This window comes from Podarcis vaucheri, assembly GCF_965113315.1.
Source record: "Podarcis vaucheri genome assembly, chromosome: 17".
In the NCBI taxonomy this organism is placed as follows: domain Eukaryota; kingdom Metazoa; phylum Chordata; class Lepidosauria; order Squamata; family Lacertidae; genus Podarcis; species Podarcis vaucheri.
The window spans coordinates 39,786,795-39,813,634 of NC_138755.1; the positions used below are offsets into that span (position 1 = coordinate 39,786,795).

Sequence of the window (26,840 nt, forward strand, 5' to 3'; positions counted from 1 at the left end):
TGAGGGCAGGAGATCAAGAAAGTGCTGGCCAGGGTGTGAATCATCCCTGAGAATTTTCCTCACTCTCCTGAGGCAACGTTCTTCCACAATGTCATCCGTGGGATTCACGGGACAGCCCATAATATCTTGTGCTGTACTCACCACCCTCTGTAGGCACTTCTTATCCGTTGATGTCAAACCAGCGTACCACACCGTGATGCAGTATGAAAGGACACTTTCTATTGCGGACCGGTAGAAGGAGATCATCAATGATGTATTTTTGTTAAAATTATTGTGTTGAAATTTCTAATACTTTTTTTTAAAAAAAGACATCGTTCTTTTGCAATACTCTGAGGAGATGGAGTCTCTGTATACATATATATTCAGAGAAAGTGGAATTTTATGTATTTCAGCCATTTACATACCACTTATAAGAGGCAGTATGCTGTGAGAGTCCACACAACCTGAACTAGTTGGGAGGAAAGGAGGGGCTGCTAATGGGATTTTCAGGGCACCCCACCCCACACCCCTACTCTTTACCTTTCAAGCGCTTGCCTGGAAGGCAGGAATTCAAATGGTGCAGGCTTCCCGGCAGCCAAGATGGAGTGGATGGGCAAAGCTTCAGTACTAGGGGTTGGGTTTATCATCATCATAATTTTAATTACAAGTGATTTATCAATCTCCTTCTCAACCACGGTCTCAAGGCGACTTGCACATGCATTGCTGACTGTGCATCTGCTAAAAACACAGCAGCGCTGGTGGAAACAAAGGCGGTGACCAGTGACTGTGTAGAGAGAATTAATATTCCTCAGTTCCGAAGAAGTAGTCTTATCTGGTGGCTAGGAAAGCAACCAATGACCTAGAATCATAGAATCATAGAGTTGGAAGAGACCACAAGGGCCATCGAGTCCAACCCCCTGCCAAGCAGGAAACACCATCAGAGCACTCCTGACATATGGTTGTCAAGCCTCTGCTTAAAGACCTCCAAAAAAGGAGACTCCACCACACTCCTTGGCAGCAAATTCCACTGTCGAACAGCTCTTACTGTCAGGAAGTTCTTCCTAATGTTTAGGTGGAATCTTCTTTCTTGTAGTTTGGATCCATTGCTCCGTGTCTGCTTCTCTGGAGCAGCAGAAAACAACCTTTCACCCTCCTCTATATGACATCCTTTTATATATTTGAACATGGCTATCATATCACCCCTTAACCTCCTCTTCTCCAGGCTAAACATGCCCAGCTCCCTTAGCCGTTCCTCATAAGGCATCGTTTCCAGGCCTTTGACCATTTTGGTTGCCCTCCTCTGGACACGTTCCAGTTTGTCAGTGTCCTTCTTGAACTGTGGTGCCCAGAACTGGACACAGTACTCCACGTGAGGTCTGAATAGAGTAGAATACAGTGGCACTATTACTTCCCTTGATCTAGATGCTATACTCCTATTGATGCAGCCCAGAATTGCATTGGCATTTTTAGCTGCCGCGTCACACTCTTGGCTTATGTCAAGTTTGTGGTCAACCAAGACTCCTAGATCCTTTTCACATGTACTGCTCTCAAGCCAGGTGTCACCCATCTTGTATATGTGCCTCTCATTTTTTTTGCCCAAGTGCAATACTTTACATTTCTCCCTGTTAAAGTTCATCTGGGAAAAAGTCTGGGAAAAAGTCTGACTCAAAGATCACCATCACGAATTCACTGAGTGGTCTTAAGCAAGATACTATCTTCAGAAATCTCCACAGAAATCTCTGCACTGTGGAGATAATAATTTGCCTATCTTCTCAGAGTTGTTAAGAATCAAAAGGTTTGGGCCCCTTCCCTACAAGAAATGACTGGAGAATATGAAGACTTTTTATTGTTTTATTTTGTTATCTCATGGAGGAAGGGAAGGAGTGACATGACAGAAACTTATAAAATTACGAATGATGTGGAGAAATAAATCTTTTCCTCTTATCTTCCAGCACTCAAGCTCAGGCTATATATATACACCATGCATTTAAAGTACTTTACTTGGTCTGATCCATCAATACTACTGAATAAAATTGCTGTAATTCAGAGTGGTGTTCAAATCCCACGGAGACAATAAAATAGCACTGAACAGAAAGACTGGGAGAGAGTGTACTGGGGTGGGGGTGGGAATCAACATTTTAATTTGTGCTAAACACTTATGCATTTAGGCCCTAATACATGAATATATCATTTTTTAAAAATAGATCAAAAGGTACGCTGTGATGATAGCGCTGATACTGAATTTGTGTTACAATGTAGCTACAGGTAAAAATAAATCTTTAAAAATAGATGGAAGAGTAGGACTAATACAATCCATACCTGTTCTGCTGTTCTGTTCTCTCTCCCCCACAAAAAAACCCCAGCTTTTCTGCAGTCTGAAAAGGGGCTCAAATAAAATAAAAGGCAGGCAGTGATTGGATTATCATATCATAAAAAGTGAGTCGATAAAGCATGCTGACTCTGGAGTAACCACCCAGGGTGGAATTCAACGCCGGTGCTATCACAAATGTTCCACCAACAAGGTTCTTGAGGTGCCTCCTGCTTCTAGTGTGGAAGCACCTGTAGTTATGGAACACAAATTAAATCCTGGCATTTGTCAGAGAAAAGCAAACCCTTTTGTTAAGGTAAAGGTAAAAGTACCCCGACCGTTAAGTCCAGTCGCGGACAACTCTGGAGTTGCATGCTCATCTCACTCTATAGGCCAAGGGAGCTGGCGTTTGTCCGCAGACAGCTTCCGGGTCATGTGGCTAGCATGACTAAGCCACTTCTGGTGAACCAGAGCAGTGCACGGAAACGCCGTTTACCTTCCTGCTGGAAGGTAAACTATTTATCTACTTGCACCTATTTATCTACTTGCACTTTAATGTGCTTTCGAACTGCTAGGTGGGCAGGAGCAGGGACTGAGCAATGGGAGCTCACCCCGTCATGGGGATTCGAACCGCCGACCTTCTGATCGGCAAGCCCAAGAGGCTCAGTAGTTTAGACCACAGCGCCACCAGCGTCCCAACCCTTTTGTTACCTTTGACTCAAATCTCTTTCTCCCTCCAGCTCTTGTACTCTGTGCTTGGGGGTTGCAAACAGATTTCAACAAGCTCTTAACCTTGTTAGCTGAGATTCGGTGAAGTTGGGGCAGTGGAACATGCTGAGAGAGAGTTGGTCTCCAAAGTCATTTGAGCAATTGAGATGGTGCCCTTTAAGTTGTGATATGCTGCCCCCTGCTGCCCTTATACCGTATTTTTCACTCTATAGGACACACTTTTTCCCCTTCAAAAATGAAGGGGAAATGTGTGTGCGTCCTATGGAGCGAAGACGCCATAGCCCCGCGACCCTCTCCCGGCTGGAGAGGTGACGTGCGGCTATGGCAGGATCCTCTATAGCTGCGCATCACCTCCCCAGCCGGGAGAGCGCGCGCGGGGCTAAAGCAGCCCCCCGTGACCCTCTCCCGGCTGGAGAGGTGACGCACGGCTATGGCAGGAGCCTCTCCGCTGCGCTTTTCTGCTGCTCCCTGACCTGCTCTTTGGGGCTGGTGGTGGGCTTCCCCCCCCCCAGCCCCAAAGAGCAGGTCGAAAGGAACCTGAAGCCTGGAGAGCGAGAGGGGTCAGTGCACGCCGACCCCTCTCGATCTCCAGGCTTCCAAGGTAGCCGCCTGAACGCACCTTAAACGGCACCTTGTTTTAGAGCGGGAAAACAAGAGGGGGAAAGTTCTCCCCCTCTCTGCGCAGCGCCTCCTGCCGCTTCACTGAAGGGGCGCTGGGCAGAGAGGGGGAGAATTTTTTTTTCTTGTTCTCCCCCCTCTAAAACAAGGTGCGTCCTATTGTCCAGTGCGTCCTATGATGCGAAAAATACGATATATGTGGAGCTGGAGATTGATGTTTCACAGGGTTAGGCAGTCTGTAGCTACCAGATGTTGCTTGTCTATAAATCCCACCTGAGCCAAGATGATAATAATAATAATAATAATAATAATAATAATAATAATAATAATAATAATAATATAATACCCCGCCCATCTGGCTGGGTTTCCCCAGACACTCCAGGAGGCTCCCAACAGAACATTAAAAACCTGACAAAAGATCAAACATTAAAACTTCCCTAAACAGGGCTGCCTTTAGATGTCTTCTAAAAGTCAGATAGTTGTTTATTTCCTTGACATCTGATGGGAGGGTGTTCCACAGGGCGGGTGCCACTACCGAGAAGGCCCTCTGCCTGACTCCCTGTAGCTTCACTTCTCACAGTGAGGGAACCGCCAGAAGGCCCTCGGAGCTGGACCTCTGTGTCCAGGCTGAACGATGGGAGTGGAGGTGTGTCGCGCATGTCCGGGGGGGGTGGCTGTGATGGTACCCCCCTCCCCGATGGTGCCGGGGGCGGTACACTCCCCCCGCCCACCGTTCCTCCACCAGTGAAGGCGAGTGAGTGAGCAAGTTGGCGGGTGGGTGGTGGCAGGTGCAAGTAGGCCCATGATGGGGGTTGTAATGTGGGAGGGGCACCCCAAATTGCCCTCCCAAAACATTGGAGGATGTGATAATCCACTGACACTCCATTCTATCACTGTTTCCTGTAGAAATGAGGAAAAGGCATTCACTTTGCTTTTTTCCATATGTTTTGGAGGCATTGTTAGACTGCTACTAATCTCTGGCTAAATTTCATTTCCACGTCTACCTAGCAATGCATTTCAGCATAACTGTTTTGCCCTGCTATCAGCTCTATCAGCCATGAAATTTCCAGCAATTTAAAAAGAGAGCAATTAAGTAATAGTTTCTACAGCATCGCAGAAGAAGCAGAACTATGTTAAACCACATCAAAGGGGAGGCCTTTTTGACTGAAAGCTGCCATTCTAAACACGCTTTCTTGGGAAGAACTACCTCTGAAAGGAACATAATTTAATTCTGTGTCAACATGCTGAAAACCTATCACATTACCAGTTCCAACTTAGTAATATTCACCCATTTTTTGGCTTAGCTGTGTGGCTGTAGCATTGTGAAAAAGCTAAACGTGGTGTAATATAGAAACACAACTGCAGTTCCATTTCCAGGTCATCATAAAAAAGATTGGTGCTTTGGCTGCACAAAAGGACTTTGGAATGGAAGCCCCTATTTGATGTAGAAAAAAGAAAATGGGGGCGTCCTACCATACCCTTCAACATTTTGCTGATGAAAATAGGGACGTCCTAAGGAACGCAGGTGGCACTGTGGGTTAAACCACAGAGCCTAGGACTTGCTGATCAGAAGGTCAGCAGTTCAAATCCCTGTGATGGGGTGAGCTCCCGTTGTTCAGTCCCTGCTCCTGCCAACCTAGCAGTTCGAAAGCACGTCAAAGTGCAAGTAGATAAATAGGTACCACTCCGGCGGGAAGGTAAATGGCATTTCCATGCACTGCTCTGGTTCGCCAGAAGCGGCTGAGTCTTGCTGGCCACATGACCCGGAAGCTGTACACTGGCTCCCTGGCCAATAAAGCGAGATGAGTGCCGCAACCCCAGAGTCGGCCACGACTGGACCTAATGGTCAGGGGTCCCTTTACCTTTACCTAAGGAAAAGTGGGACATTCCAGGATCAAATCAGCAACTAGAACGGCTTCTGTAAATCCAGGACTGCCCCTGGAAATTAGGGGCACTTGGAGGGTCTTCATACTACCATGAGACTCTGTTGTCTCTCACATTGCTTGATTTTTTGGTCTCATGCAGGGCTTTTTTTCAGCTGGAACTCAGTTCCAGCACCTCTCACGTGGCCCCAGGGTCATTATAAGAGAATGGGGGGGGGCATTCACAGTGAGTTCTGGCACCTCTTTTCCTAGAAAAATATCACTGTTCTAACGGTGCGAAAAAAACAACATCTCAAAATTGTTTCTTCTCTTGGTAATCAGGATATATGTTTCTAGCCATACCTACATATGTGACCATATAGACACTAAATAAGTGTGACAAGAAACATACATGATAAGAAACCTGTTTTCATCTTTTGGGTGCTTCTAATTCTCCATGTGTGTTTTGTGTGTTTGTTTTTTGCCCTTTCTGGAAAGTGATTGGAGGTCAACGGATGACGACAAACAAAAAGGCGAGGGAAGATTGCATAATGTTTGAACTTTTCCCCCCAATCTGGAATTCCCCGTCCCCTGTTCTCTTTGCAGAAGTCACCTGACTTCCCCGAAAAATGCCCAGTTTGAAAGGATCCAGCCTTCCCCATCTCACAGACTTGGGCCTGGCCAAAAAAGAAAAACAGAGGATTGTGCAACCAGAGACTATTGGAACTTTCTCTCTCGGATAGGATTTCTTAGTCAAGCTGGAGGATGGCATCTTTCAAACAGCAGAGGGCAATGGAGCTTTGCAATTAAGTGACATTAACAGCTCAGAAATGTGGATAAGGGTCGGTGAGGATTATGAAGAGGGAGATAGAAGAGGCAGACAAAGAGAGAAACAGCTGCAGAGACGAGGAGTGCAAGGTAAAATTCTTTTAAAAAACTTGTTTTTTATATATAAAAAACCCGAATCTGAGTATTAGCATTTGAGTTAAATGTTTCCTGATGGGTGTCAGCCTTTCTGGGAAAGAAGATGATGCTCCTCCTAAGCTTCTATGGTTGTTTTGAGGGGTGGGGTAGAGATAGCTGCCTTGCATAAGTTGCAGGTAAGGTCTGTGATGAATCTCTCTCTTTGGCTCACTTCCTGACCTATTGCCTTTACATGGCGCTAACGACCCTGTTGCCACTTTGTGGGCAAGCGTGCATCATGTTGCACCCTGCTCTCCTCTGGGAATCAGTTCCCCTTGCTAAAGGTTAGTAGGGGCTGGGTGCCTATGGCTTCCGTGAGCTGGGTTTTCACTCCATTGCTCTGCCCACCAACCAGGCCTGCTTCAGGGGAAGAAGACAAACAAGCCAGCGCGCATTGTTTGTCTAAATCTAAAGTCCAGCCACAGTGGATTTGAGGAAGAAGGCCAAGATGGAACTCTTGCAGACTTGGTAAGTTATTGAAAATATGAGCCAATAAGGTGAGACTCTGGCCAGCAACTACTTTTGCTGAAGAAGGGGTTGGGGGAGGCAGGCAAGGCACACCCCCCTCTCCCCACAAGAGTTTGTTGCTTTGTTCTACAGTCAGTGGCGTAGCGTGGGTTCTCAGCACCCGGGGCAAGGCAAGTAATTTGCTCCCCCAACCCGTGGATTTGCGCCCCCTAACCCCCAGATGTTGCGCCCGGTGCAGCCGGCCCCCCCTGCACCCCCCACGCTACGCCACTGTCTACAGTGGAACCTCAGTTTTTGAACGTAATCCATTCTGGAAGACCGTTCGACTTCCGAAACATTTGAAAACCAAGGAGCAATGGGCGGCCGGCAAAATCCATTGGGGAAAAAATAAAAAAATGCAGCGGAAGCCATTCGACTTCCAAGGTGTGTTTGAAAACGGAAGCAGGTTTTCAGCGTTTGGCTTCTGAAACGTTTGGCTTCTGAGACACTCAAAAACCAAGGTTCCACTTTAATAGTTGCCGAAGATGCTTCTTGTCCACACTCCTCGTTTGCCGAAGGGCTAAATACTACCCATCAAAAAAAAGCATCTTCCTCAGTGGCCCCTGTTGCTGACCTCAAATCTAGGAACCAAATTCCCTCAGTTGTGTTTTCAGCAGTGCAACTTTACCACCTACTCCCTAGATAGTAGAAGCAATCCTGTGCTGCTTAGGGGTGCTGAATCAAATTGACTTAACTCTTCCACCCCTTGGGTCATAGGTAGAGGGGGCAGAGAGTAGAATTGGTAGCCACTATCAATATTCCTTTCTCCTATTTAGAGGGACGCGGGTGGCACTGTGCCTAGGACTTGCCGATCAGAAGGTCGGCGGTTCGAATCCCCGTGACGGGGTGAGCTCCCGTTGCTCGGTCCCTGCTCCTGCCAACCTAGCAGTTCGAAAGCACGTCAAAGTGCAAGTAGATAAATAGGTATCGCTCCAGCGGGAAGGTAAATGGTGTTTCCGTGCGCTGTTCTGGTTCGCCAGAAGCGGCTTAGTCATGCTGGCCACATGACCTGGAAGCTGTATGCCGGCTCCCTCGGCCATTAAGCAAGATGAGCGCCACAACCCCAGAGTCCGTTATGACTGGACCTAATGGTCAGGGGTCCCTTTACCTTTACCTTTACCTATCAATATTCCTTTCTCCTATTTAGGGGCTTTGTTTCCTGCTTCCTCTTGGCTTGCAGTGAGGCAGCTTCCATGTACGGGGAAATCCTGTCTCCAAACTATCCTCAGGCATATCCCAACAATGCTCTGGAATCCTGGGAAATCAGCGTACCTCCTGGTTACGGCATCCATCTTTACTTCACCCACCTAGACATAGAGCCGTCTCAAAACTGCCAATATGACTCCGTGAAGGTACAGGGGCCCCATTCCACTGCTGGGGCAGGTAGATACACAGTATTGGGGGGGGTGTGTGTGCTGGTGCTGAACCGATGTGTCTAAAACACTGAGCCTCTTGGGCTTGCCGATCAGAAGGTTGGCAGTCCGAATCCCCGTGACAGAGTGAGCTCCTGTTGTTCGGTCCCAGCTCTTGCCAACCTAGCAGTTCGAAAGCACGCCAGTGCAAGTAGATGAATAGGTACCACTCTGGCGGGAAGGTAAACAGTGTTTCCATGCGCTGCTCTGGTTCGCCAGAAGCGGCTTAGTCATGCTGGCCACATGACCCGGAAGCTGTACGCCGGCTCCCTTGGCCTATAGAGCAAGATGAGCGTGCAACCCCAGAATCGTCTGCGACTGGACTTAATGGTCGGGGGTACCTTTACCTTTACAATCTATTTCTATAAGCAGAAGCTAAGAGAGACTTGTCTTGTGTGCCTGTCACTTTTAGGTCCTGATCGGTAACCACATTGAGGGTCAGTTCTGCGGGAGGAAGAAGAGCCGCACTCCTGGCTCTCCTGTCCTGGAAGAATTCCATGTCCCATATAACACGTTGACAGTCACCTTTCAGTCTGACTTTTCCAATGAAGAGCGATTCACTGGCTTCGCTGCCTATTACATTGCAGAGGGTAAGCCCTGGTCTTTCTCATCCTGGTGTACGAAACCCTTTGTAGATATTGTATTCCTCCCAGCAATGCTTTGGGATGGCTATAGGAGGAACCCGTTCAGATTCCACTGAATGGACAAGCCAGATTCTTAGCAAGGCTCAAGGGCTCACTTCAAGATTAAATATCTCTCCCTACCCCCCAGCTAAGAAGAAGGGCAGAGTATTAAGAAAACTGGTTATGGAAATGGTTTAGGAATTATAGCAAGGATATCATAACAACTTAAGCCATCATCTAGTACATATCTGCATATTTAGTACAAAGATTGCGTACGATGCAGAACTAGGAGTTGGCCAAGAGTGGAGGTGTTCCTGAGGAACTGTCACATGTGGTCTGAAATGGCCTGATGGTTGCATGCATAAAAGACCACAAACTTCTCAATAGACACCCTGGGTGATAACTTGAAGCCATTGATTCGAGTCCTAACCCCCAGAGCAGGAGAAAACAAGCTTGCTCCATCCTCCATGTGGCAGCCCTTGAGATATTGAAGATGGCTATCCTTTCTCCTCTCAGTCTCCTCTTTTCCAGGCTAAACATACCCAGCTCCTTCAAGCGCTCCTCATAAGGCTTGGTTTCCAGACCCTTGATCATCTTGGTTGCCCTCCTCTGCACATGTTCCAGCTTCTCAACATCCTTCTTAAATTGTAGTGCCCAAATAAAAGTTATTTATTTCTGCCCCACCTTTCCCCTTACGGCACTCAAGGCTGCTTACAGATCTGTTTTGGATCCCATAAGAGACGGCTGTCTTTTAAGCACTTGGCGGGGTCAGGCTCCAAACTCTGAGAGGAAGGCAAGTGGAAGTTTATGAGAAGTGGCAGGCCCTACCTGAATCTGGGTGTTCCAGTGAGGCTGTGTGAGGGTTGCAAAAAAGAAGGAATAATTGGGACTCTACCTCAAAGGAAGGACCTCTTCTCCCTTAACCAGCATAGTGTTTATCCCACTGTCTCTTTTCCTTTCTGCCTTTTGTGATATTCCACACATGTTCTTATCTCCGTCTCTGTTCACTTCTTGCAGATGTGGATGAATGCACAGATTTTGTGGAAGAAGCCTGCAGCCATTACTGCAACAACTATATTGGTGGCTACTATTGCTCTTGCCCACCTGAATATTTCTTGCATGAGGATCTGAAGACGTGTGGAGGTAGGAGCCTGGTTGCTACTGCTCCAGAAATCACAGTCCTTATCCCCACTGCTGATACGGTACTTGAAATGGGAAGAACTTCAGCAGTCTATTGTGGAACTGTGGCTGTTTACACTATACCTTTAAAGTACATTCAAAGCACACACACCCTCAAAGAATTCTGGGTACTGTAGTTTGTTACGGGTTGCTAGGAATTGTAACCCCGTGAGGAGTAAAATACCGTGGACACTCGGGTTGCAAATGTGATCCGTGTGGGAGTCACGTTCGCAACCCGTAGCGCCGCGTCTGCACATGCGTGGGTCATGATTCAGTGCTTCTGCACATGCGCAAAGCGCGATTTAGTGTTTTTACACATGTGCAAGTGCCGAAACCCGAACATAACCCATTCTGGTACTTCTGGGTTCGGCACGGTGCGCAACCCAAAAATACGCAACCTGAAGCATCTGTAACCCGAGGTATGACTGTACAGTGCCCAGATTTCTTTGAGAGAAACATTGCACTTTAAAGTGTTTGCAGCCTGTGAACTTCCACAGAGGCTGATAAATGGAAAGAAACTGCGGTTGCTCGCAAGGAAAGGAAAATAAACTAGCATTGCATAATAAAGAAATATAATTAAATCATCCCAAACACTGGGAGCTAAGACCCCGCCCCCCTCCAATGTAATGGAAGGAGACTTAGAATGAGGAATCTGAAAAAAGGGTTTGGCTTTTTACAAAAAGCAGCTGAAGGATGTTTAGATAATGTGTCATACAGCAGGCCAAGGGGGCAGCAAGATGCAGCCTGCATAGACGTCATTCAGGATTCAGATCTGAGTCCTTGAATCTTAGAAATATGTTGCTAAACTGTGAGAGACTAAGTGAGGGCATAGAAAACAGAGGCATGGAAATTCTGGTGTGACTTTGCCAAGCCCAGTGGAAACACAGTCAAGATAGGCATGTGCAAATTCTTGGCACTAATTCACTTGAATATATATTTTTGTTTCTGATTTCTTATTAAGGTTTTTAAAATTACGAAAGAATAAGTCACATTTTAAAAGCAACAACCTATCACAGAAACTCAATACAGTAGAAAAGAAAAGTTGGCTTTGCTTACATGTACTAACAAGCTAGATTTTTTTTTTTCTTATCACAGCGTGTGGGTACATGTTGTTCAGTCATCCCAACTTTGCTCCTCACCTGGCACAAGCAGGAGAAATCTTTGGCTGCCCAGTACACTTGATCCAAGTCTCCCTCACAAGGCATGATGGCTAGCAAATTACCGAAAGTGGCTTCTTAGGCAGCAACAAACCACATTCAAACCATGGTGCCTGGTTCAAAGGCTGCAAGAAGCCAAGACTTCTTGGTTTGCTTCTCCTGCTTGGTCCATGGGAGGAGCAAACTGGAAGCAATTGTGCAATGTGCGGCAGCACACTGCTCATTCATGCTAAAGCCCATTAAGCCAGAAACCCCAGCATATCATAACAGGTAGTATTGGGCAGCATGACATCATTTTGAGGTTGAATCCTGACAAGACAGAAGTACTGTTCTTGGGGGACAGGGGGCGAGTGGGTGTGGAGGACTCCCTGGTCCTGAATGGGGTAACTGTGTCCATGAAGGACTAGGTGTGTAGCCTGGGAGTCATTCTGGACTCACAGCTGTCCATGGAGGCGCAGGTCAATTCTGTGTCCAGGGCAGCTGTTTACCAGCTCCATCTGGTATGCAGGATGAGACCCTACCTGCCCGCAGACTGTCTTGCCAGAGTGGTGCACGCTCTGGTTATCTCCCGCTTGGACTATTGCAATGCACTCTGCGTGGGGCTACCTTTGAAGGTGACCCGGAAACTACAACTAATCCAGAATGCAGAAGTTAGACTGATGACTGGGAGCGGCCTCCGAGTCCATATAACACCAGTCTTGAAAGACCTACACTGGCTCCCAGTACGTTTCCAAGCACGATCACAATTCAAAGTGTTGGTGTGGACTTTTAAAGCCCTAAACGGCCTCAGTCCAGTATACCTGAAGGAGCGTCTCCACCTCCATCGTTCTGCCCGGACACTGAGGTCCAGCACCGAGGGCCTTCTGGTGGTTCCCTCGCTGTGAGAAGCAAAGCTACAAGGAACCAGGCAGAGGGCCTTCTCGGTGGTGGCACCCGCCCTGTGGAACGCCCTCCCACCAGATGTCAAAGAGAAAAATAACTGCCAAACTTTTAGAAGACATCTGAAGGCAGCCCTGTTTAGGGAAGGTTTTAATGTTTAATAGGTTATCGTATTTTAGTGTTTTGTTGGAAGCCGCCCAGAGTAGCTGGGGAAACCCAGCCAGATGAGCAGGGTATAAATAAATTATTATTATTATTATTATTATTATTATTATTATTATTATTATTAGTTTTCAAATCACTTGAACAGGGAAAACACAGGCAAGTAGCAACAAAAGTTTAAAATCAGAGCTGTGCGTTTGCCATGATCCTCTAGGTGCACAGAAAAAGCATACAGTGTAGTACTGGACACATATTTCAGCCTCCTGAGAATATTTGCTTTAATTATTTTATTTTAAAGAGAAAGTTTCTAGTCCTTATGGCTGTTTAATATATGCTTGAAAGTGTGCTAAAATCCCAGAAGCCAAAAGGCTTCAGTGTCCTTATCTCTTCTGTGCCCAGCAAAACAAAACAAAAAACCATGCAAAATAGCATATATCAGAATAAACACAGAGATTAAGAGAAATTATGCACATTTTCTTGATAACCTTTAGTAATACAGGTTACAGAATCCAGCTTCCCTGGATTTTGGATTAGCTGTGAGCAGAATTTCATTTTAAGAAAATATGGAATATATCATAATCGGATGAAATCACCGGCGGGATTTGAAATTTGAGCAATAGGAAAAGAATGATAATATATGAAATACAGAAAGATGTATTGGAGGAAATATGTGATATAATAGAGGAATATGTATTAGGTGAAATGTATGATGTCATGCAGTGAATAAAAGGGATGGGTTTAAAAACAACATGGAAGGAAAGTTGGGAAGTCAATTCATAAGAGAACTGTATAAAATAATTGAAATTAATTGGTTAAAGTTATGAAAATCTAATAAGAAAAAAGAAAATATGGAATATGAAAAAAATCCTGCTTCATTGGCAGTATCAGTTACTTTTGTGTTTTTAAAAATACATGTATTTTTGCAGAAAACCTTTTATTTACAAGTTAGAAACGGGTAGCAAAAAAAATATATCATGCAACAAATAATATTAAACAAACATCCTAATTTGCTTTTGCTTATTGCAAAATGAACCTGAAATATAAAGAGAAGGAAGGTGCTTTGCTGGTGTTTTGAGTCTGAAAGCTTAAGGGAAACAGTGAGAGTTCACCAAGGGAACTGATATCAGGAAGTTTTTACTATTACTGACACTTATCGGAGAAGCCCATGATATTTTGTTTTCTGAGATGGAAACACGGCATGCATCTGTGTGCAAGCACACACACACATGCCATGAGGGTGGTAAAAATGCCATTGATTACTGGTAAGTGTTGCCCTTTGTTGATACTTTAGCCCATCTAATATTTGGGCCTTAACACAAGGGGCAAAAGATATTTTGGGAGGTAGCTTTAAGCAAGATACCTAGAAGAGCGCTAGCTTCAGCAGAAAGTAATCTAACTTTGTTACGGATCTCCTGGCCATTTCTCTTCCCTAAACTCTAGTGAACTGCACTGGGAATGTGTACACTGACTTGTCCGGGGAGATCACCAGCCCCAACTACCCCAGCCTGTACCCTGAGAACTCGCACTGCGATTACCGTGTCACCCTGGAGCCAGGATACCGCGTGGTCTTGACCATTGGCAAGAAGGACTTTGACATCGAGCTGGCTGACTCGGAAGGAAACTGCCCTGACGCCTTGAGAGTATGTGGTGGCTTAGATAGAGAGAGGGGTGTCTTTGCTCCTGTTCTGAATACATCTTAGCTGTGTGTCCCTAGAAGCCAAATGGCAGACCGGAGTCCCAGGGGCAACATTTGCCGTTGGGGGTTGTGGCACACTTGGGCAGGAGCAGGAGGCCTGGTTTGGGGCACGGTGTCCGCCCTTTCCTCCTGCTTGCCTTTGCAGACCCACGCTGTTGTTTGCGCACCAGCTTAGTAAACTAAAAGGGGGAAAACCTCAGGACATGGGAACGAGAGGACTGCATAGGTACACACACTCTTATGGTCTGCCCCGCAGAGGACCTTAAGGTCCATGCATAACCATAGTTTAGAAGTCCCGGGCCCTAAAGAAGTCAGATTATCTTGTCAAGAATGTATAACTTGCTGTTGAAATGGAATACTCAGGATGAAACGGTTAAATCAGCTATGATTAAGTGGGCACAAGATGTTGGACATAATATCATGTTTGCTGACTGGGAACAGTTGTGGACCACCGGTATGAAATTTACGGCATGTAATGCCCTAAGAGAAAATATTATGAAAATGATATATAGGTGGTACATGACCCCAGTCAAGCTTGCAAAGATTTATCACTTGCCCGATAATAAATGTTGGAAATGTAAAGAAACTGAAGGTACATTCTTTCACCTTTGGTGGACGTGCCCAAAGATTAAGGCTTTCTGGGAAATGATATATAATGAACTGTAAAAGGTATTTAAATATACCTTTCTGAAGAAACCAGAGGCCTTTCTCTTGGGCATGGTCGGCCAATTGGTGCCAAAGAAAGACAGAACATTTTTTATGTACGCAACAATGGCAGCAAGAATACTCATCACAAAGTATTGGAAGACACAAGATCTACCCACCTTGGAAGAATGGCAGATGAAGGTGATAGACTACATGGGACTGGCAGAAATGACTGGCAGAATCCGAAACCAGGGAAGAGAGACGGCGGAAGAAGATTGGAAGAAATTCAAGGACTATCTTGGGAAATATTATAAAATTAGTGAATGTTAGATTGATGTTGGACTGAATTTAAGTGGTTATCAGCTGTAATGATTAAGATAACTGGGGAAAAAAGAAGAAAGAAAGGTGTAAAATTAAGTGAAAATTGAGGGCGAGGATTTGCTGAATGAATAATTTGAATTGGAATACAAAAAGGGGAGGTATGAGGAGGTCCGAGAAATAAGTTAAAGGAAAATAAGTGAAATGAAATTATATGTGTTTTTAATATTTATTTATTTTTTGGTCTTTTTTGTATAAATTTTGAAAGCTTAATAAATATATTAAAAAAAAGAAGAAGTCAGATTATCCTCCACCAGGGCCAGGGCCTTCTCAGTGTTGGCTCCGACCTGGTGGAATGCTCTGTCCCATGAGACCAGGGCCCTGCAGGATTTAACTTTCTTCTGCAGGGCCTGTAAGACAGAGCTATTCCACCTGGCTTTCAATTTGAACTTAGCCTGATCTTTTATTCCCCTTCCTTCCCTCCCTCCCCCTCCCCTCTTTATCCTTAATCCCTCAAGTACCAAATTTCTGCTTCCCATACGCCTTCTCCTCTCCAGATCTTGAGTGTATTTCTTTTAGATGCGTTTCCTGTTAAATATGCCTCTTTTGTCTTCCTCTATTATTTTTCCTTAATCTGTTTCGTTCTTCTTGCAGTTCTCAGCAGGCGACCAGCAATTTGGCCCCTACTGTGGCAACACATTCCCTGGCCCTCCAGAAATCAAGACTAGAAGCAATATACTTGACATTTTCTTCCAAACAGACCAGTCAGAGCAAGGCAGAGGCTGGAAAATCCGCTACTTTGGGGATCGTGAGTAGATATCCCATGAGAGCAAACCCGTGGGGCACATGCGTGAGTGCTCTGGGACACAGATATGTGTAGTTCTTAGGAGAATGGGCATGTGCCTGCAAGTAGCAAAGGTGCACCTTGAGTTGGAAGTCTAGTGCAGGAGAAAACAATTGCAGACAAGAAATGCCATTCAAGCAGAATGGCCGCTGTTTCTGAGAGCAGTTGTTCTTGGGGCGAATTGCTGCAGGAGAGAACACTTGAGGTTTGCTATGCACCCAAATTGTGAATGGGTATTTGGGTATAGCTAAGACTAGCAAATCTGGTGCACTGCTGGCAGAACATGTAAGGGGTTGGCTGGTGTGTTGACAAGTGGCTTCCTGGCTAGGGATGAACCCCATCAGAACTGGAAGCAGGGAAAGAAGGAAAACACAATGGGGACCTTGGGGTCTTGAATTTCAGTGGCACCCTGTGCAGCGCCAAAATTCCACCTCCTCTTGCCTTTCACTCTACATCATAGTTGCAGTGGCCCCTGCAGCAACCCCGAGGCTCCACCAACTAGTCACCCTAAATCCACCTCTGTAAAACCCATAGAAATCTGAGAAATCTCCTGATCTCTGGTGGGCAATGGGGAAATTGAAAGGGGAACAAGGGTTCCAGCTGAAGGCCCTGCAGGCTACAGCTGTTAGCTCTCAGGAGACAGGGTGAACCAATCCGTTCTTCCTCATCAGTGGACCCTGGTCCATTAGGGCAAGGCAGGCACTGCCCAACATGTCATGGTCCTATGCCAGATCCCACAGAAACGGCAGATAGCCTTTCTCCTCCTGAGTCTTGGTGTTGCCTTTGTAGAACTCAACAGGGAGGAGGGAGGGGGGGGCGATACTGGAATCACGTGTCTGTGCCTGTCAGTGGGCGCCAACCTCTACTTATTCCTCTTGTTGATGCGGTTGAGAGTCGAAGAGGCTCATTAACCCTCAGAGCAGAGAGGAAGTCGCATTAAATAAAAGCATGGCTTCTGTTGACTTGGCTGTGACTGCTGGGGACAGAAAATGACAAGGGGCATGTGCATGTGTGAGAGAGCGTGTGCCAGGTGATTCAGTGATTGTTGACTGGTTTCCTCCCCCCCCCTTTCCATTTGCAAAGCAATGCCCTGCAAAGAAACTGTCATTCCGCATTCCAGTATGGAACCCGTGAGAGAACGTTACGTCTTTAAGGATTCAGTGAAGGTGACCTGTGTCAAAGGCTATGAGATTGTACTGGTAAGTCCGTGCCCACCAAGGTCAGTTAGGCTCTGAGAATCCCCTTGGCATGAACAGTACATTGCTGCTACTTCTACACCGATATGCATTGTGCCTCTTCTCCATCTCAACCTAGCAGTCAGAGAGGATTCTTTCTGCACTGATGTCAGGGGCCCAGACCAGTGGGCAGCCAGGTCTTCTGAAATGCAAGCTTCAGGCAGATTGGCTGGCTGAATAAACAACTACCTAGGAACAATCTTGGGGACGTGGGTGGTGCTGTGGGTTAAACCACAGAGCCTAGGACTTGCCGATCAGAAGGTCGGCGGTTCAAATCCCCGCATGGGGTGATCTCCCGTTTCTCGGTCCCTGCTCCTGCCAACCTACCAGTTCGAAAGCACGCCAAAGTGCAAGTAGATAAATAGGTACCGTTCCAGCGGGAAGGTAAACAGCGTTTCCATGTGCTGCTCTGGTTCACCAGAAGCGGCTTAGTCATGCTGGCCACATGACCCGGAAGCTGTCTATGGACAAACGCTGGCTCCCTCGACCTATAGAGCGAGATGAGCACCACAACCCCAGAGTCCGTCACGACTGGACCTAATGGTCAGGGGTCCCTTTACCTTTAGGAACAATCTGGGACCAGCCAGGGGCTTGATTCACCAAATGAGAGCTGGGTGGTCTCCTTCAGGGACAAGCTTCCCACAATAAGAGTCTTTATACTTGCTGGTGTCACCAGATTGGTCCTCCCATACCACCAGACGTCCCAGGCCAGGTGGATTGTGGACTGTTATATCAGTCTCCTGTGGCCAGCAGTATTAGCAGCACAAAGAGCCAGCAGCCATTGTCTGATCTACAGGGCTATTGACATGTCACCAGCTACCCTTCACTCCCCTCAGTACTTGACAATTGGTGCCATGGCCACAGACCAGGAATCCTGAGAGACATAGCCATCAGGAGGAGAAGGAGGAGATGAATCTACTCCAGGTGTGTTGCATGTGATGCTGAAGTCACCAGAACCTGCATCTCCTCCTTTGAACCCCAAGGAGATACTTCTGCCACAGAAATCTTCAGATGATCAGCAGAGTCCTCAGGATATATCCCCCCATCTTGAAACCTCAGTTCCTAGAAAGCTAATAGCTACAGAGGTACGCCCTGGCCCTTAAGCTGGCCAGATATGATGCTTCAGCTGCAGGATCAGTCACTGTGCTCCTGAACCCTACACTTAGGTCCCTTTCTAAGGCCCTGAGTGTGGCAGATATGTAGTCAAATCTAACAACACAAAGTTTTGCTAGTTAGCAAGTGAAGGGGTTAAGACCATAGAGCTGCACTGCTGATAGGCAGACTCAGGCCATAGAAATGTAATTGGTAGAGAAGGCTCTGTATGATGTCGTTTCCTATCCTCTCCTGGGAAGGAAGAAGCAAAGAAGTATTTCCTGTTTTGTCTCTCTCTCTTCCACCAGCCATGTATATGGACATCTGTCCGCTTGCTCCAGCATCAGGCACTGGCCTGAAGCTATTTTTGCTGTAAACACAAGTATTTTACCTGTCTTTATTTTTACTGCTGTTGCTGCTAAAGACAAATGCTTGACTGTGAGAAAAATACATGCTTTAAACTTCATTTTCAGTCTGTAGCCTGCTTCTTTGATAAACTGGATAACAAAAGGGGGAGACCAGCCTAATGGCTAGTTCCTACACTTGCAATCAAACTGTTCAAGATGGGATTTAAACTCTGTTTAGCCCCATCCTTTTAAATGCAAGCTGTAAGCTCGGAGATGAATTGCCAGCAGTCTTGCTTAGTGCAAATGTTCCACCTCCTTAAACAACTTTTTTGCATCCTCTCCATATATCTTCTCACTTTACACAAGGGCCCAAGGTTCCCCTCGTGTAACAAGGGAGAGAGAGCAGTGTGTATGTCATTCTGATACATTTCTCAACCAATAAATTAACTCCAGTGTCTCTCAATTCTGTTCCCTTCAGTCAAAAGGCAGCCTCACATCCTTCTACTCTGTCTGTCAAAGCAACGGCGAGTGGAGCAACTCTGACCTCGAATGTGTCCGTAAGTGCTTGGCTTTCTATATTGGTGGTCCGTAACACACTTTCAATTGGTCTTGAGACCACAGGGATCATAACAGAGAAGAATACTTGAGAAGCAGGAGGCTTTCTGAAGTTTTGACAAGATGCTGAAGAGGCAAGCCACTTCTAAATTTAAACTGGAAAGCAGCTTGCTTCTTCAGCAGTGTGAGTAATCACAAAGAAACTTCCAGCTCTCTTCATAACACTCTTCATAGCTGAGCTGGACGGCAGCCACACAGAATGATTGTTCCCCTTCGCGGTGGCTGTGTAAGGTAAGAAAATACAGTGATCCACAAAGTAATAAGGCAACCAAAATAGTGGTCCTCAGCAGTGCTTTTTTCGGGGGGGGGGGGACACAGGGGGACACATACCCCTAAACATTTTGTGAATCTTTGTACTTTTGTCCATTTACTGTATTTATTTCCCCCGATTTGACCTATAAAATGGTGATTTTCTCGAGTCAAAATGAGAGTACCCCTAAACATTTTTTAAGGAAAAAAGCACTGGTTCTCAGTACAGTTAAGCTTAAACACCATTGTGTGGATTACCCGAGATAAATGGGACTTTTCAATGGAGAGGGAATTTATGCCATTCCAGTTCTAGGCAACTGGTCCTGGAAGGAGATGGAAATAGGAAGGGATAACTTGGAAGTTAAAGACTGGCACCCATGAAGGCTTTCAGTGGTTCCCCTGGGGAGGTGCCCCAAACTTTGAGCTCTCATTTGGGGGAAGGGAGGGGGAATTTAGTCACCCTAGAAATAAAGCTGTGGGACCAAATGTATAGATAAGTGATTCCTATAGCTTGTATATTGTTCTAGATTGTGGGGGGCTAAACCCTAGAACTTAATAAATGGTAGGATTTTGATTATTTGTAATGTGAAGGGAGAAATACAAGCTGCAGAGGAATTCCTGAGCTAGCCTGTGCAAAATGACCTGGCCAAGCTAGGACCATTAAGAAACAATAAAGGGCCATTGGCAATGCAAGAGAACTGTCCTCCCCACTTGTCCTGAGGTGTGAACAGAGAGGGGGGGGTTGGGAAGGTTGCCAGGGTAACTAGGTGTGGGGTGACAGGAAAAAGAGAGCTTTGAGCAGGGGTTGCTGGGAAGGAGAAGGAGGAAGAAGGACTGGGATCCATCTTGGGCAGGCTGGCTGAAGGCTGGCCTGAGAGAGATGACTTGGACTCCAGGGCTGCACTGCTGTGGGAGACAAGGCCCTCTTGAAATCACCATGCTGTACAATCTGGACTCCATGCAGACTGAAGGTGTAAATAGGTGAATAAATCATATTTCTTTAAAGCTACGACAGTCTCCACTTTGTGTCAGTTATCCAAAGGAGCACAAGACCTCTGGCAGTCAGTGGGGGGTGGCGCCCAACTTCTGTAACAATGTTTTTCCTGGTACTGAGGGTCCATAATCAGGAGCAGCAGGACATGACCAACTTCCCATGGTAAGCCTAAGGTTGTCGCAGGTCGGTGCCTCTCTGATTTTGCATTATGCCACACCCCCTCCATGGCAGCCATCTTGAGACCAACACCTTCACCAATTTCTCAAAATTTGAAGTGTGCCCACTAGTCCAAAAAGGTTGGCAACCCTTGCTTTATGCACCATACGAGAAAAAGAAATGGAAATGTGCTGGTCCCGGGGGGGGGGGAGGTACTGATACCGTAGCCGAAGTTCAGTCCAGAGTCACTAGCAGGGTAGATGATCACTAGATGAAACGCGAGGTCCGAAACAGGGAGCCAGGCAGGGGAACAGGAACGCTGGTAGGGCAGCAGCAGGAAGCCAGGCGGGGAACAGGAACACTGGTGGGTCAGCAGCGGGCAGCGGGCAGCCGGGCGAGGAACAGGAACACCGGAGAGTAGAAGCAGGAAGCCGGGCGTGGAACAGGCACACTGGGAGTGCAGGTCTAGGTCTGGGTAAAACCAGGTACTCCACAACGACGTTGCTCCCGCAACCTGGGACCGGGCTGCCTGACCTTTATCTTCTCTGAGGCCAGGGGCGGTCCCATCCCCCAGGAGACCCGCCTCTCCTGGCCTTAAGGCGAGCACTCCTCCTGGGAGAAACCAGTTCCCTTCGCCTCTCTGCCCTGAGCCTCTGCAGTTCAGGAGAGGCCGAAGGGTTACTGGGCCCCGGGGGAGGCTCACCTGTAGCCACTGAGTCCTCCAGCACCTCTGGAGCCAGAATGGTCTCACCTGGTGCCTGCCCCTGAGGATCCGGCACAGGTGCAGGCGCCTCAGCATCTAGGCCTTGCCCCAGTTCAACCGGTCCTGGAGGCGGGGACTCCTGTGCAGGCTGGGATTCCTCCAGTTCACTCTCGGACTCGGAATCCCAGGCCATCACAGCATCTTACGACCAACACCCTCACCAATTTCTCAAAATTTGAAGTGTGCCCACTAGTCCAAAAAGGTTGGCAAGCCCTGCTTTATGCACCATACAAAAAGAAGAAATGGAAAGTATGTTCAGACCTGACAGAATATGGGTTGACCAGGATGAGGTGGCAGGTGGCAGCAGAGTGAAGATTCTAGACTAACACCCCATCTTTTTCCCCCCGGCAGCCGTAAACTGTGGTGAGCCAGAGCACCTTGCAAATGGGAAAGTCACTTACCTGTCAGGAACCGAGGACAACACGGAGTATCAAGACACGATCAGCTATTCATGCAACGAGAAGTTTTATACAATGCAGGGCAAAGGTAATAATGTGTCCCATCCTTTTCAGATCCAAGCATCTGATTCAGAGCTTAAAAAGAGCGCCATTGTACTTAGTTTATGATGACAGAATTAGAGGTGGCAATGTTATGACAAACTCATTCCAAGAGTCTTTCACTTACGCTTCATCCCAGTATCGTTGTGAAACTGGTTGGTGTGTTTTCACTCACTTTGCGTCCACTAAAGCAACACCGTCAAAAGTGGCTGCTTTCTTCTTATAGGCAGAGTCAGTGTAGAATTTAATGAGTCGTAAACACTGAAACGATTCCTTCCAAAGCACAGTTAAAACATACGGCGTGTGCATGTGTGTGAGAGAAAGACAACCAAAGAACAAAGTTGAGATGAACAAGGAGACAGGGATGTGAAGCTCTTCCTGCAGAGTGTTTCTGCTTCCACCTTCTTCAGCTGATGTGAATCAAAGGGTGCTGTAGCCAAGGTGGCCGTTCCTTGGCTCCTCCAGGCAACCTCTTTTTTGAGCATTCATTCTCATTGCTTGCATGCACAAAGCTTGCGCAGAGGTGATGCAATGGGTGGGATGTAGGATAGTGCTAAGAGGCATAAAAAGTAAAAAGATAAAGGACCCCTGGATGGTTAAGTCCAGTCAAAGGTAACAATGGGGTTGCAGCGCTCATCTCGCTTTCAGGCCGAGGGAGCCAGTGTTTGTCCGCAGACAGCTTTCTGGGTCATGTGGCCAGCTTCTGGCGCAATGGAACACTGTGACAGAAACCAGAGCGCACGGAAACACTGTTTACTTTCCTGCCAGAACAGTACCTCTTTATCTACTTGCACTGGCATGCTATTTGAACTACTAGGCTGGCAGGAGCTGGGACAGAGCAACAGGCGCTCACTTCGTCACGGGGATTCGAACCACCAACCTTCCGATTGGCAAGCCCAAGAGGCTCAGTGGTTTGGACCACAGCGCCACCTGCGTCCCTACTAAGAGGTGTAGGGGTGTGTGGAACAAGGTCCACTCATGCAACTGGACTACTTCCCTCCCCCCCCCACATACACACTGTGTGCCCAGGGGCAGCCAATCTCGTTTCACCACCTGCGCCAAATTAGGAATATGTCACGCCCTGCTCCCACCCACCGTCGCTCCTTCTCTCCACTTCTGCCCCCTCCAAAGTCAATGAGAGCTCAGGCACTCCTCAAGTCATTGCCGCTCATTTTATCCCAGCTGGTTTTGGACTACAACTCCCATCAGCCCTAGCTATCAAGACCAGTGGTCAGGGATGATGGGAATTGTAGTCTGAAAAAACAGCTGGAGACCCAAGTTTGGGAAACACGGAGTTAAAGCATAGCTAATCTGTGTTAAGCGACCCAGTGTGTCCATTCTTGGTTAAGCCCCTTAGAAGTGCTTTGCTGGATCCGATCTGGAGCCAACATTATTTACAGGAATCCCACGGACAAGCAAACACTACATGGCTTGCTAGGAATTGGCCAAAGGTCCACCAGCAGCCTGCAATTTGTTTTCTGATCTCGCCTGCATTTGGGTATGAAACGCAGATTAAAAACAAACAACTGAATAGTGCTATGTATTCTTTTATTCCGAAAGGACTTTATAGGTGTTCAGCCAGTGGGAAATGGGTGGATGAACATGAGAAAACAGAGATCCCAGTTTGTGTCCCAGGTACGGTACATCGCCGTCTATTTATAAATGTGGATATTGTGGTCAAAGCGCTGTGACAAGAGTCCACCGCATTGTCCAGTTTACAGAAGAGCCTGCCAATATTTTAAAATTCTTGCTTCCTCTGCTGGGACATGTTCTTGAATTGCCTCAATGATTCGAGATGGTTGAAAACCAGAGCTTTAAAACCTGCCCTCCTCTTAGATGTTTCCACAAAGCACCAGTCCTGCAGGAAGCAACAATGTTCCATGTTTCAAGAGTCCCTTCTTGCTGATCAGGTTGTTGAGCACAGCTATCTTGGGGGGTTAGGAAAAAGGGAAGAGAGCATAGACCCACTGAAATATACTCGGAGTCGAGTGTGGATTTCATGCTTTTTATTCAGCTCATAGTGGTGAGGAGGAACGGAAGTTCCCCCGAAATGTCTGCTTTATATACATTATTCACACAATGGGCTGCACGTGACTGGCCAGTTCCGGGATTCTCCTGTAGGCCAATCAGGTTGCAGATTCACTTCCACCTGGAGTTGGATTAGGTGGCTCCTGCAGACCAATCAGACTGCTGCATTCTGGATCCTATTATTCTAGGACCAACCAGACTGCTGCAGTTTGGATCCTATTCAACTCAGTACATAACACCCACAGTAGAAGAAGAGGCGCAGAAGCTGAACCTGCAGCTAGTTTCGAATAGTTTTGCACCCAGCCCTAGTCTGTCTGCTGTGTACATTCAGCAGTGATGGGACTTGGTTCTGGTGGGCTCCTGCAGGTTCTGAAGAACAAAGCACCCCCTCCTGCGTACCCGCAACTGATACCTATTGGGCTATTTTTAATGGGCTATTTATTTATTGTTCTTCATACTTCATACTTTACGACCATACTTCGTTGGCCGTAAAATTCTTTGTGAAGCAATTTCTCTGAAAAGCAGTAAGTCTTTTAAATAAATAAAGCAAGCAAGCAATCTCAGAATGGGGATATATGCATAGGCGTAGCCAGGATTTATGTTGGGGGGACAGACAGGGCACCCACCTGTCCTGTTCCAGAACCAAGCTACCTGCCACACGATTGGTCAGTTTGCGGAAGCCACGCCTATCACTCAGTCCGGTTGCCAGTTGCGTTGCTAGAATGCACCACAACAAGTTAGGTTTAAATACGGTTGAGATTTATGTTTGTTTGTTTATTTGTTTGTTTGTTTAATTTTTTTTGGAAAATAAAAAAAAATTGAGGGGGGTGGGGAGAAGAATGCACCACAACATCATCCAAGTGACCTCAGTGAAACTGAATATTTCAATTTCAAATACTCTGGTTATTTCTACTTCTAGTTAAGTATTTTTATTTATTTACTTGATTTGGGCAGGAGCTGCTCCCCATGGCTCCTGTAGCAGGCTTCATTTTCAATACAGTCGTACCTTGGATCCCGAATGCCTTGCAAGTTGAACGTTTTGGCTCCCAAACGCCGCAAACCCGGAAGTGAGAGTTCCGGTTTGCAAATGTTCTTTGTAACCCGAATGTCCGATATGGGTTCTGCGGCTTCCAATTGGATGCAGGAGCTTCCTGCAGCCAATCAGAAACTGCGCTTTGGTTTCTGAACGTTTTGGAAGTCGAATGGACTTCCGGAATGGATTCCGCTTGACTTCAAGGTACGACTGTACTACCCAGTTAATGTTTCTGGGCAAAGTTAATAAGCTACAGCAAGCAAAAACTTTGGGAGAGGTCCACACGCATGCATGCCCACAGGTCCCAAAACCGGATTCAACTTGAACCCTCTACCCTAAAGTTATTGCTTGCTTTCCCTCACGTCAGTGAACATAAATGGCTTTGATTATTTCATTTGTGCAAATCCGGTCTTCCTGCTGCTCGCAAGCTCTTATTTCTGCTGTTGTTGTTCTATCCTTTCTCTAGTTTGCGGAGTTCCCTCTGAGCCCGTTAAAGGGACGGGGAGGATTTTTGGAGGCCAACCAGCCGGAAAAGGAAACTTCCCTTGGCAAATCTATTTTGAATACCCACATGCTGGTGGGGCTCTGATTTCGGACCGCTGGGTTCTGACTGCAGCTCACGTGCTGGATGGGACCCGGTGCCCGGTCATCCATGCAGGGATGCTTCGCATTGGGGCAAATGCCATGGAAGGCGCTAGGCCACTGGATGTGGAAGCCACAATCGTCCATCCCGACTGGTTGGAAATGGCAAACAACCAGCGCCGGACAAACTTTGACAATGACATTGCTCTAGTGAAGTTGGCGAAACCCTTGACGATGGGTCCTACCATCTCGCCCATTTGCTTGCCTGGTGCATCGTCCAACTACGACTTGCCGAAGGGGATCCTGGGCTACATATCTGGCTGGGGCAAGACGCCTAAGACGCTTGCAGCAATACACCTTCGGTACGCCCGGATCCCTGTGGTTAACATGGACAGGTGTCGAAGCGTGAGACCAGATCCCCCATTCGATTCTTTGACCTATGCGTTCACAGACAATATGATTTGTGGAGGGGGAAACGGGAAGGACAGCTGCGAGGGAGACAGCGGAGGGGCGTTTGCCGTCAAATATGCCCACGACGAATTGCACTACTATGTCGCTGGCCTGGTTTCTTGGGGGCCAAAGTGCGGCACCTACGGCCTCTACACTAAGGTGTCAAATTACGTGGATTGGATCGCAAACGTCATGAGCCAGAATGAGACCAGGAGGATGCATCCGTGTCTGTAAAGGCACCAGGCTCCCTTGATGTTTGCTTCAATCCTTTGGGCTTGTGGCATTTCTCCAAAGTGGGACCCAAGCTGTTCTTGGACTACAACTCCCATCATCCCTAGCTAGCAGGGACAGTGGTCAGGAATGAAGGGAGTTGTAGTCCAACAACAGCAGAAAACCCAAGTTAGAGAAATACTGGTAATGCAAGAGAAGGGAGGTTGGAGTGAAGGTCTGTGCGCTGCCAGTTTCTTTACACAACCTGTTTTCTTGAGAAGCAAATAGAGCAACCAAAAGCTTTCAGGCTGGATTTGTTCTTAAACGATTTCCTGTCTGCTTAATTTCTTCTTTTATTTCTTATGTCTTTCTTTGTAGCTGCTTAAACTCCTTTGGAAAGTGCCCTATACCACAGATCCTTTTTAAAAAACAAACAAACCAACAATACACATTTTATTAGAATAATTTCATTTATTAAAAAAGAGAGTGAGGGGGTGGGAAGAAAGAGAGTAAAAAGTGAGTGAAAAAATACTGTTACATACATACATACATTGATATACAGGTGTGTATATTCTTATTATCCTAATGCACATATAATTGTCAATAACCTAATGTGTTCTGTGTAAACAGATGGTGCCAATAGGGATAAGAACTTCATATTTGTAGCTGCTTATGGTTTGAACCAGACGCGGGTGGCGCTGTGGGTTA

The 26,840-nt window shown here is 46.7% G+C and overlaps 1 protein-coding gene across 1 annotated transcript; it reads left to right on the forward strand.

Annotated features, from left to right (window-relative positions):
- The first annotated feature begins 6,189 nt into the window (after window positions 1-6,189).
- On the forward strand, window positions 6,190-26,457 carry C1S (complement C1s). The gene is made up of 12 exons (XM_082206073.1): window positions 6,190-6,414; window positions 6,815-6,927; window positions 8,114-8,318; window positions 8,791-8,968; window positions 10,019-10,144; window positions 13,819-14,018; window positions 15,692-15,845; window positions 16,965-17,080; window positions 19,034-19,112; window positions 21,684-21,818; window positions 23,390-23,464; window positions 25,357-26,457. The coding sequence occupies exons 2-12, from the start codon at window positions 6,908-6,910 to the stop codon at window positions 26,154-26,156; spliced, it is 2,088 nt and encodes a 695-aa protein (XP_082062199.1). The 5' UTR covers window positions 6,190-6,414; window positions 6,815-6,907; the 3' UTR covers window positions 26,157-26,457.
- The last annotated feature ends 383 nt before the right edge of the window (window positions 26,458-26,840 follow it).